This window comes from Rissa tridactyla, chromosome 1, assembly GCF_028500815.1.
Source record: "Rissa tridactyla isolate bRisTri1 chromosome 1, bRisTri1.patW.cur.20221130, whole genome shotgun sequence".
Lineage (NCBI taxonomy): Eukaryota > Metazoa > Chordata > Aves > Charadriiformes > Laridae > Rissa > Rissa tridactyla.
In genome coordinates this window covers 7,211,030-7,223,273 of record NC_071466.1, presented here as the reverse complement: position 1 = coordinate 7,223,273, position 12,244 = coordinate 7,211,030, and the positions used below count along the sequence as shown (strand labels likewise).

Below are 12,244 nucleotides of genomic sequence, written 5' to 3'. Positions count from 1 at the left end.
TTGTAATGAAAATGCATCAATCTGAATTTTTTAACCCAACAGCAGGAAAAGGGGTTGTTAATGGGGTCCCCTCCTCTCAGCACCCCTTTGGAGGAAGAAAGTGGGGCTGGGAAGCTGTTGAAGATGCCCAGATGCCTTCTAGAGCATGGTGAGGGGGGTCTGCACTGTAACATCCCACGTGCTGATCCCTGGACCCATGTTCATGGCCAGAAAAAGGGCCAAAGAGGGAGTAGGCAGGTGTCGGAAGAAGAGAAGAGAGAAAACGGACTGAGGGACCACCACTAAAAAATTCCTTTTTGATTGCATTTGCCATAAAAGACCTTAAAAATTAACCCAGTAGGAAACAGCAGGATCTCCCCCCAGAGAATTTTGACATGCACAAGAATAAAATGTTAAGATGCCTCCGGGACTTGACTTATAAAACAAAAACTTCTTTGGGCTATTTCCGTGCGAGCATTTTTACATCTTTTTGAAGTAAGCAGGAGCCACATTTTTCCCTGCCCTCTCTAACAGCATCCCTTTTGTCTTCCTTCTCCCTCATCCCTGTCATTAGGCGCTATCTCTGCAGCCCCAGGGCTGGCTGGAACAGAGCCACTGCGTTTAAAATACATTTAGATGTCCGCTCGGTGAGAGAAAAATTGAGAAGGGAAAAAGGCATCCATGGGAGGAGGAGGTTAGGGCAGCTCCCCTCCTTTTCGCTGCTCCCCCCAGGAAGAACGGACCGATCTGCAAACACATTGTGTGCATTTTTCACTTATTTCCTCTGCTAATTTAATGCAGAAAAGGAGCTGCTAAGGCTTCTGTTACACGTGCCAGTTTTGAGACACCAGGCATCTTCTCAAGAGCTGGCAGATGGATTGCGACGAAAATGAGCGTAACTACGCATGACCTTAAAACTTGGCCTGAGAGACGCCTGCAGCTCAACACGGGACTATCTCTCCCTCCTCCCCTCCCACGGCCATCACCATCTTGCACTTCCGAGAATAAGGAGTATTTCTTGACAGGTTCCTTTTGAAAGTCATCCCCTCCTGCCTTAATATCTCAGTCCTCTAAATCCTCACTCAATCTCACTTCCCGTGGACCCTCGCCTGGCAGGCTCACAATCACTGCTGTCACCCAGCTCGGGATAAACGGACGCCTGCAACACACATTTTCCTATCCTCAGAAGGAAAAAAAAAAAAATCATTCAAGACCTTGACATATTTTTCATCCCTAGCTGGGATAAAAAGTCAAAATCTGTTGTAAAATGAAATTAGATGAAGAAGAAGTCACGCCTCCCTCCCCTTTGAAAGGATTTCAGCCCATGGAAAATGTTTTACTTGGCAAATCTGTAATGGATTCAGTTTGGTTTTGACATAACCTGTTGATTTCATGCAATTCCTATAAAACTAATTTCCAAATAGCCTCCATAATTGTTTTCATTGCAAAACAGAGTAGCACAACAAAGAGGTCTTTTTCAAGACACAAGTTTGTCAAAATCCATACAAATCCACAAAAACATCGGTTCCACTCAAATGACATTTTTCCTCAGAAACCAGTTTCAACACATGCTTTTTCTCTACAGTCCTCAGTGGCCCATAAACTTCTTCACTTGCTAATTACTGCTCCGCCACTGGGCTGGCGATGAACGCCAGCTTGGTGTTCCCACCACAGAGCTGACAGACAAATGCTGTCGTAGAGCAGTTTAAGTTTTGGTCCTAATGGAGGATACTAAACTGAAACTAACTGCCACAAAACATCAAAGGACAAAAAGGGCACACTTGTCTCACTCAACTGTCATCATCTCCTGATCATCTCCACCAGTTCAATGCTGACATATTGTCTACAGAGTTGTGGTTCCAGTTTAAATGGCTGTTGCTAAAGGATAGCTTCTAAAGTCCCCCCATCAAATAATTTGTATGATTCAAAGGTATCCAAAGAGTATCTTTGCTGCATTTGGGTCATTCAGTTCATTTCCATTACAGCAAAACCTTCTCTCCATTGAACCAAAGTGGTCCAAAGACAACTACATCCAACAAGAGTTAAAATGAAGACACCCCACAAAAGGGCAGGCACATGCTCCTTGCAACTTGACTGTCTGATTCTCCACCACAAAGTAGCACAAAGAGCAAAGAATTATGAGAACAATCTGAAGAAAGCCAAGCCAGCAGGTAGCAACTAATGAGTTAGCTTGAAACCCAGCCGCTGCAGCCACTTAATAAAAATCCCAGAAATTCTGCAAAATTCTGGAAATACACAATTATTTGGCTGTCGAAGGGTCTGCTGCCCACCTAGAGATGCTCAGACTGCTGAAACGTGGAATTGGTTTGTCTTGGAAGGAAGTAAACAGATCCTGGGAAGGGTGTCTGCTGCCTGTGAAAGGGGCAGCACTGTGCCCAGTGGAGGTTTGGGTGTGATGACCTTAAATGACTAATACTAATGGGATGAAGAAATTCCTCTGCAGAGACATGAGCAACACAGGCATACCTGGATTTTTAAAATGCAATGGGAGAAAAATCCTAAAAATTCATCTTTGTAGTTTACAGGTCTTTTTTTAAGGCTGCCTAGAAGCACTGGTGCTAATTGGGTTAACGCTTGGCTACTTAGAGGAGCCTTACAGTAGAGTAACAACTCATCACATCAGCAGCAACTCCAAGAAATTACTTAGAGAGACTCAACGCAGTAAAAAGCAGCTGCTTGATCATTGCAAGTTCCTGCAGACGTGAGCTGTTTAGGGGATTTCAAAATCTTGTGCCTGCTTGTATAACGCAAAAGGTGTCTGCAGTCTTGTCTTGGCCACCAATAATAGGCTTGGACATCTGTAGACCATATCGCATGTTAGAGATGTCCTTTACCTGCATGCATGTGCTACCTCCCCAATTATTTGCCTCTTATTCATACATGTTCCCCTCTTCCCCTTCCCTCTTTGGAGCTCAGAGTGCCATCAGCACCTGCTGCAGAAACCCTCACCTGTCCTGGGTCCCGTGTGACCCGACTTTCTCATTCTTCATGCAGAAATCGGGCGAGCTCTGCAGGTAAATCAGCTCTGTCTCTTTAACCGGCCTGATATCAATATCCTTTGGCACGAGGTATTTGCGTGTGCCCATGGGCCGGTGAACGACCTTGGTGGCTGATAAATACTTGTTTTTGAGGTCCAATGCAATGTCTCGCAGCTCTTGAAGGCCTTTCCAACAGGTCTTGATAGAGCATGACCCAGAAACTCCATGGCACTTACATTTCATTTCAAGAGAGGCTTTCAAGACCTGCAAAAAGGAATGCAGGAGTTAGGAAATGCCCTTCTCTTACCTCCAAACATGCCACAAGCTTGCTAAAGAAGGCACTTTATTAGCAGGGACTGTTATGGAAAAGGAATGCTGCTCTGATTTCTGCACAGTCACTCTAGAGTAGCTACTGTGCAAAGGGAATGAGATCCCACGGCTCCTTGGTGATCACTATCAGCCCAGGACTACTTTCACCAAGGCGCCTTTGCAGCCAGCAGACAGAAGAGTATTTTGAATTTTGATCAGATATCTACACAGGGCTGCCTTTCCACCCTCTAAATTCCTAAGGAGATGAAAACCAAAGCAATCCATAAATAGATAGTTAACATCCATTTCTGCCTCTGGCAGCTTTGGGCTTTGGGTAGCAGAGATGTCAAGGCTCTGATGAATTCAGGGCACCCTCACCCTGCCTTTCTGCTGGCCGTGGGGCCAAAAGAGCCTTTTACTTTGGTCCTGCACTAGTCTCATTTTTGTGGGACATGGCAGGACGCTGCCAGGAACAGACGAATGTACCAGCCGCGGCTACACTATGTCCCAAACAAAATTTTGCCCATTGCAATTAAAACAAAACCTGAAGACATTACTAAAATAAAAAATAAAAAACCCCAAACAGATAGAGTGGTAATGGTAGAGAAAACCACCCAGGGGAGGCAAGTTTGTCATGGTTGTGCTCTGCAAAGGTGAGTTCAACCCATAGCTACACAGTAAGCTGCCAATGAGCTCAGCACGCTCCAAGTTTTATCTGCTCCAGCGCTCAAGCCCTGGAAGGATCAAGGTGTGTGGTAGAACCAGCCCAGAGATGGCAGACCCAGAAATGGGGTGCAGGGGTCAGCTTTACAGTCTCCCACCCATTTCTCCAGCTGCTTGGAGGGCTGGGATGGGGATTTGCACCTCGGTGCACACTGAGCACTGTGCGTGGTAGGCATTATCCCTCCACGAGATGCAAGCTGTTAAAAGTGGCTTCTGTCAGATATGGGAATAATTACTGACGAAGCGGTTTGAGAAGGAAAAATCAGCCCTGCTGGCTGCGGGGATAGCTGGGAGGCAGCTGCTGCTGGCCGCGTCTGGCAGATGATAATCCTCCATGCTTACACAGCACTTTGCCTGCGCAACGCCCTTGGCAGAGCACGACGGGACCCATCCCCACCACACCTCCTGGGGTAAGCAAGCCATCCTTGGCTGTGGAAAGGGTGGCAATGAGACATCCCACCCACGGTCATATAGGACTGATAATAGCCTTCAGGACCTCCTGGATCCCGGCGTGAGTTACATAGCCACAGTCTTCAGCAGGCCAAAGGAGTTCAGAGCAATGTGGGAGAAACCTGCTCCTTTCGCTAGCTGATAGAGACACTGAACCTCGCACAGCGACCAACCACTACAGATGATTGTACAATTACAATAACTCTCGTGGATTTGTTACCTGTCTCCCTACTTCACTGTTGTGCAGATGCATCAGTTTATTGGCTTGTGATCCTGATTTTTTCATCTTCATGGGAGCATCTGAAAATTTGGACCCCATGATAAGACCATAGTTGAGGTTGTCTGCACATCCTCCCCATCGATACCCAGGTCCAGGTGTCTCACCTGGGATGGGACCACAGGAACAGCCAGGGAGGTCCCCGGTGGTGCAGGCTCTGGCAATGGTGTGGCTGATGGCAGCAGCAGAAAGGGCATACACAAATGCTGACTCCCTTGTGCCTGGAAGAGACAAGAACTCCAGCTCAGCCTCCTGGGACAGCTAAAGGCTCCCCAAAAAGAGACCCACACAGCCTGTACCCTACAGAACAGCAAACACACCAACTCATTGCAGCTGAGACCTCCCATGGCATCACTAGCTTGGAATACATCTCCTAAGTGAGCTCTTCAACCTAAGGCAACACCGCAGCAGGGCAGAGAGGCACATGGACTTATGCAACTTGTCCATTGTGGTGTGATGTGCTCTTGGAACATGTGAAGAAGCAACTCCATGGACTCTCCTGCCCGCTTTTGCCCCTGTGCTGGATACTGCTTGCCAGGAGGTCATGGAACTACCATGCACGGAGCTGAGGGAGGTGGTGGGAGGCCACAGAGGTGCAGCACAAGCGTGCAAGGATGCTTTGACCCATATGAGAGCCGACTGTGCAACCTCAGGTGTAGCGTGTGCTGCTTGACAAGTCTCCATGCCCTGAAGAACAGCTCCATGGCTGTGCACAAGTGCACCATGACTCCTAGTGAGATGAGCAGACCAGATTGGTGGCATGCTTTGTGAGAGCTGTGGGAGGCCAGGTCTTGGACTCAAGAGCTCCTGGGCATGACTGGCACCATAATGAACATGGTCTCAGAGAACAGGACAACTAGGTTATGCAATCTCTCCATGTTCCCCCTGGTAGCAAGCCCCAGCACGCATACAGACATGCTGGCTGACTCTACTCACTCATGTCCCCGGTTGAGCCAGCAGTGCTGTTTACCTCTCTCTAAGTCCAGCAGGTAGTTAGGAGCCAGCTCAATGGAAGAGCAGTTCCACCGCATGTCTGAGAAAGTTTTACGGCAGGTCTTTATCACTTCCCGTGCTGCCTGGATGATGGTCTGCATTAGCTCCAGGTTGCTGCGGCACAGCTGCACCTGGGAAACCACCAAGCCTTCGAGCTGCTTGCAGTGCTGGGTTTGATTCAGGGCCAAAGCCGAAGGAGTCTTGGACAGAGCTCTGAGGAGACAAGTACATGCAAAAAGGCATTAAAACCTGCAAAAAAGTTAATCTTTAGGTCAATATTAATTTCCCCACTACCTCCAGTTCAGTGAATGCTTTGGCCTCTGTTCATCCAACTAAATTTTAGCTACCTGTAAAAAAGCACTTAGTTAAAGCTGGTGAGAAAGATGGGCAACTTTTAAGAGGGATTTATCTCATCTAAAGTAGGTGTTTAAGGTAGGTGGGAAGAAATACCCTCTAAAAGTGTACATTTCTCTCCATCATCTAGGGGAGCCTGCACAAAGCTCCTGGGGCATACGCCAAGTTGACTGAATGTGTAAATCCTTATGGGAAGAATTTTTTGCTGAAGAATGAAGAGGATGGACCTCCCAACACAGTAAAAAATGACCCATCAGGTCCATGATAACACAAAGCTGGGTCTTCCAAGACTGTGGTATTCAGAAAAAAAGAAAAAAATAAAAAGCCAAGTTGGTGTTATCAGTGTTTTGCATTCAGCATCTGTCTCACACACTCTCTAAGGATTACGCTAAATGTCATGTAATCAATTATGGAAAAAATCCCCTGCAAAGCCCAGGGAAAAGCCACCAAGTTTGCAAAACAGATGCTTTTCCTTAGAATTAATGCCAAGGGTCTCCACCAATTCCATCACTGTTGCACATAGATAAGTCTATTTCTCCAGCCTCCAAAAACGTAGTGCAGAAGCACAATGAGAATATGTGCAACGACAGTAGTATGGTCAAAACTGAGAAGGCACCCATTAGCATCAGCATGTGTATTGCCGTGTAAGAAACCAAGAACGCCCCAAAGACCCTATTATTTTTATTACTGGGCAATTGCCAACGTTTCCAGGTAAAAAAATCAAAAAGTGAATGGTGCCATGCATCGTACAGGGCTGTGCTCTTCTTCCCCACGCGCCCACAGCGATCAGCAGAAGCCTGGTGTGTAACTCTCTTTGTATCTTTATGACCTGCTTAGGGTAGTCATAAATGTTATTCATTCCCATAAAACAACTTTCTAGCTGGCTGCATCAGTAACTGGCATCTGATCCTGGCAACACAACTGCCTTAACACATATTTCCTTCTCTCCTTGTTAAATGTGTTGCCTTTCAGTTTCATCCTAAGCCATCTTGGTTAGTTTGGCTTATTAGCAGACACATTTCTGGGTGCATTTCACTTTATTGCTGTAACATCCACATCCTTCAGAAGTTAAATGAGATGGAAACGGAGCTAAAATTGAGCCCTAACCAAGATCGAGGGTATTAGCTCTGATCTCCGGTTTTCAGGAAAACACATCTATGTTCCACCAGCTCCCTTAAGGTTGGCTTGAACCAGCTGCTGTGTATGTTGGAGTTCTCCCTGGGCTGCGCATAACTGCTAACCCCAACCCCTCTTCCGGCAGGGAAAAGCTGCGATCCTTGCCAGGGCTGAGTAGGTCTACACTGACAAATTCCCAGGCGGCTGGAGTTTGGCATTTCTGGCACTAGATAATCAGTGGCAAACTTGGAAGGGAAACCACCACTCTGCTAGTTATGTAAATATATACATCATACATATATTTAAAGAGGTACATTAAATATACAGCGAACAGAAGTTTTGGCCTGTGAATTTCAAGGGAAAGCAAAAAGTGGAGTATTTAATTGTCAGAAATTCTGCCCTGTAGTTCATCTTGCACACTGCTGCTCATGCAATGCTCCCTGGCTGGAAAGGGGCACCTCCAGAAGGCAACTCATCCTGCCTTGGACATGAACTGGTGGACTGATCCACCAGCTGGACCTGAGCTGGTGGAGACAAAACCTGTTAGTGATATTCTGGATGGTCAGGTATCTCAGATATATCACGTCCTTGAAGGCATGAATCTTTGGATAGTATGAATGTCACCTGACTGCAATGTCACCTGTAGGACTACCATGAGGTCCTACACCGTGGACCTCATGGTAGTCATTTAGGTCCTTCTTCAGTCCATGGAAAGAAAAAGCCACATCTAGGGAGTAATTAGCCTGATGTAATTTTGAGATCTACAGTAGGATAACATTATGCCCTAGAAGCACTCATTTTCTGCACTGCCTATAGAGGCAACCCAGGCACCGAGCTCAGGTGCAGACATCTGGACCATATAAGCACAGAGCTGGGTGATATGTGTCCAACCCCTAGCACTTGGCACCAGAAACCTGTGAAAACTTATCCCAGAAAGCCTATCAGCAACTCTCAGGAAGGGGCTGAAATGCAAATCAGGCAAAAGGCCAGAGCAGCTCGTCATTAATAGAGTAAAGATGATAAATACTCCAGCACAGTATGTCCTAGCAGCAAAATAAGCAAGCAGGGTGAGGCAGACCAAATGAGAGAAATTTACAGCCTGAGCTTCAGGAAAATGAGGAAGGCTTCAGGTCTTTGGGAGATGCTGTCTGATGGGGCACCAACTCAGTTTTCTAATCAGAGGTGCCAAGTGACACTTCAGAGGCCTTGGGATGTTTCACCTGGACCTCTAGAAGGATGTATATATCTCCTAGGTCCTGCACCACGTTTTCTAACCCCCTATAGAGGTCTTCAGCATCTTAAAAGGACCTGGAAGCCTACATTAAGGCGTCTGTGTCTCACCACTACAGACAAGTCAGGAATGGCAGAAATAACCATCTACAAGTTGGGATGAGACCTGAATTCAGACTGAAACTCATCCCCATTGTGAAAAAAGGGGATTTCATACAACAAGATCATGTTATTACAGATAGCCTGAAATGATTGCCATTAGAGGAGCGGATTTATAATGCATCAAGAAAAAAATTCTCTTCTTGGAACAGGGAAAAATATCTGCCAGACTGTCAAGAGAGGAAGGACCATGGCCCCATTGGGAAGAACTCAGTAAATGGCAGTAATGGCTGTTTCTCGTCGAATGAGCCGAGCTCCAGGGAGCCCGCCAAGAATAAAAATGCAAGACACAGGAAGGTGTTTTCTGAACATCTCCCAGGCCTGAACTTCATGCCTTTGCTTGTAAGAACCTATAATTGGAAACATCTCCAAGTGTCAGGAGGAAAAAGTAAAGGGTAATGGAGATGGAAAAGAAAACTCACAGTTACTGGAGTTGCTTGCCGAGACCGAAAAGTGCATTTATAAATCACAGATCAGGAATGTGAGAGGCCTATTAGGTCATCTAGTCCATGCCCTGACAGCCCAGGTTTGCTCAGTCTCTGTCCTACATTCAGAAATATCTTCTCCACCCCTCGTTGTGTTAAACCCTCCCCGCTCCCCAAATTCTGGCAGCACCAGGGAGGGATGCCCACTGCCTGCAAAGGACGTTGTTGGGGAACAAATTCCATTCGTGGGGCAGTGGAAAGGAAATCACCTTTCCCCAGAAGAGTCTTGTCCCTGGTGGGATTTGGTGGTGGGTCTCTTACCCCATCTCCACCCAGTCTCCATTGACCACCAGCACTGGGAGGGAAACTGGAGCCAATGGGGCACAGCCAGCCTGAATAAAGCAGGCCTCAAGGGTATAGTTAACAGAACAGCCTTTAGTCCTATATCTGGGAAAAATCCTGGATAAACGTCTTTCTTTGGACTCACACCCTTCATCTGAGAAGAAGCACATGGGATTTTACCTGCTGCCACCCTATAAATGCTGCTTTCCACTTTTTCCTCCTGCTAATATCGTGGTCTCCTCCCTTGACTCTCCTGCCCCATCCTTCATTTTCCAGAAAGCTGAGGACAACTGAAGGGTGGTTGTTTGTTTTTTGTTGTATTTTTTTTTTTAAAATATACGTATTTGACCCATCCCTTTAAATAAACAGGCCCCAAACCAAACATGCCTTGCTTTATATATAGCATAGCAGGGCTTTCAATTGAAGTTATGGATACTGACAGAAAACCATAAACGTAATTACAGAGGAAATATGATGCATGGATGGATCATGACATTCGTTTACTCTATTAATTATCTCAGGCAGTTAATAAATTCATTTGAAAATATGAATGCTCTACAGTTTTAGGTCCTTTGAGAGGTATGGGCCTGTTCCTGCAGATCTGGGCTCCATGAGAAGACTATTCATAGGAGCAGCAGCTTGGGAGAAGTACCTTCAGATCTGAGCAGATGTCAGTGAAAGCCACAAGTTATTTGGTTTACAAGGACCACCATGAGTAGGACACTGCTCCTGGTCAAGCCAAAGGGAGAAAAAACTCCTTGAATTGAGCAGTGAAGCATTGGTGTGCTTTAAAATCCCTTAAAGGGTGGAAGGATCTTCTCTCTCTCTCTCTGGGGGGTATCTCTTCATCCTCCCCTGTGTGGTGTGACCCAAGAAGGTCTCAAAAGAAGGACTGTTGGTGAAACCCTTAACTTCTCCAAATGGTCTGCTTTGCTTTCTGCAAAGGCACTCTCTTTTTTATGCCTATTCTTAAACCCCTTAATCTTGTAGGGATTTGGGTGAAAGAAAAAGATTTAGACAAAATGACACTTCTCTGGAGAGTGAAGTGTGCCATAAACTTCAATAAAGAGAGGCAGCAATTGGAGGGGTTTTGCATTCAATCTCATTAAAGGTCTTTAATCTGCAGGAGCCTCATTTTCTCACATTTTCAACTGGAAAAGGCTCACAGGACTGTTACAAGTGCCTCGTCTAAGCTCTCGGTAGAGGCAGCCCATGCCCGTGCCCTGCATCAGCCCTGGTCTGGGGACCACAAGCACTAGGAAAGCAACCACGTCCCCTGGTAAATGCTTCCAGTGGTTCTGCAATGCCTTTTCAAACAGAGAAGTGGGATTTATATAGTAAAAAAAAAAAAAAAAAAAAAAAAGAAAAGAAATAAAGAGGAGGAAGAGGGAGAGGAGTGGGGGAAAAAACCCAACCCTGAAGTAAAAGCTTAAAATAAGAGCTGCTTTCAGATACAGTGCCAAATCCAGCACTGGCAGTAGTGGGCACAAGGCCATTGACTTCCAGCCCAAGCTTGACTGAAGTTGATGCCAGCGGCGAGTTGGCTCACCGCGCGCCGAGGAAGGCCGTGGAGCTTTGTCAAGTTTTCCCAAGCTGCCTACGGAGCGAAGAGCAAACTTCAAAGCCGTTGTCCCCCCCTTTCTTCGCCCCCAGCCCACTCCCCTCCCGACGTCTCCATCCTGCAGTCCTTTCACGGCAGCTCATCTAGCAGCCCCCTTGCCAGGCAGACGGTCTCCTCGCAGGCGCCCGTGCCCCAATGTCCCAGCTCTCCCCCCTGGTTGAAGGAGAAAAGCAGGAGCTGCCGGGAAGCACAAAATCTTTCCATTTTCTCCCCTGCTTTCTGCTGGCTGCTCAAGGTCGATGAGCTGGGGTACATCCCGGGTTCACCGAAATGCACGGCTGAGCTACCTTTTGCTCCTGAAGGGCTGTGATTTAACTATGGGAATTGTGTGGCAAAGCTGATCTCATAGATGTGGACGGTGGTCAACTAGGGATGGCTCCAGAGAGCACGGGACGTATCCAGACCACCACAACAGGGACAGGCAGGGATTTCCCAAAGTAACCAAGCTTGACCTAAAAATTATGCGACTTCTAATGCCACCACTTGCTGTCGTGGGCTGACCCTGCAAGCCACGCAAAAAAACCCCACTTGCTGCATTCGGCCTCTTTGCCACTACTCTTGTGCTGAGGGTGACTCTTGACCCAGAGGGACAGTCCAACCTGTGTCCCTGGGCAGAGGAGATGCCAACCCCCAGGAAGGCAGAAGTGCCTTAAAAGACGCCCTGTGCCCAGACACCCCAACATCTGCAGACCTCTGCGGCACGGACATCTGGCCGCAGCTCCCTCTAGTGCTCATCTATTTTTCAGCTCTACTCAAACAAGTTGCTTCAGCAACATGCTTGGCCAAACCCAAGCCCCCGCTAGAAAAGCTAAAGGGGTGCAAAAGGAGACAGGTAAAGTGATAGTCCTACATGAGTTGGCCTTGAGACACGTCCCATTGAAACCAATGGCTGCCTCACCTCCCCAGCTGCTGTGATGCAAAACAAGCACTGAGGACCACAAAGGCATGCGAAAAAACCCAACCCTGCTCTAAGGATGGGAAAGTGACTACAAAAAGCAGCGTGCAAAAATGAGACTCGGGAGATCGTATGCATTGAATGGAAAGGCTGCCTCTGCATGGCAGCCCTGATCCTGCAAAGATCTGTCCGTACCCTGACTTTACACACAAGTAAGTCCCTGGAGGTTGGATGGAAAAGGCCAAAATATGACATTTCTCCAACAGCAAGAGCAGGTTTACAAGATGCTGACCATCCACGCACCACGCTGGGTGCTCAGTGGTGCATGCCTCCACGGCAGGGAAGGGCATGATGCCGATTTACAACAGCTGG

General features: G+C 47.1%; 1 protein-coding gene across 3 annotated transcripts in view; it reads right to left on the bottom strand.

Moving 5' to 3' along the window:
* The window catches only part of WNT11 (Wnt family member 11), a 32,199-nt gene that overhangs the window by 12,514 nt on the left and 7,441 nt on the right, over positions 1–12,244 (bottom strand). For 2 of the 3 annotated variants that reach the window (XM_054188739.1, XM_054188741.1), the window contains 3 exons: positions 5,708–5,943; positions 4,681–4,958; positions 2,950–3,242 (listed from right to left, as the gene is read on the bottom strand). In XM_054188739.1, coding sequence (XP_054044714.1) covers positions 2,950–3,242; positions 4,681–4,958; positions 5,708–5,943 — 807 coding nt within the window. The remainder of the gene's footprint in view (positions 1–2,949; positions 3,243–4,680; positions 4,959–5,707; positions 5,944–12,244) is intronic. The other variant, XM_054188742.1, reaches the window with a different exon arrangement.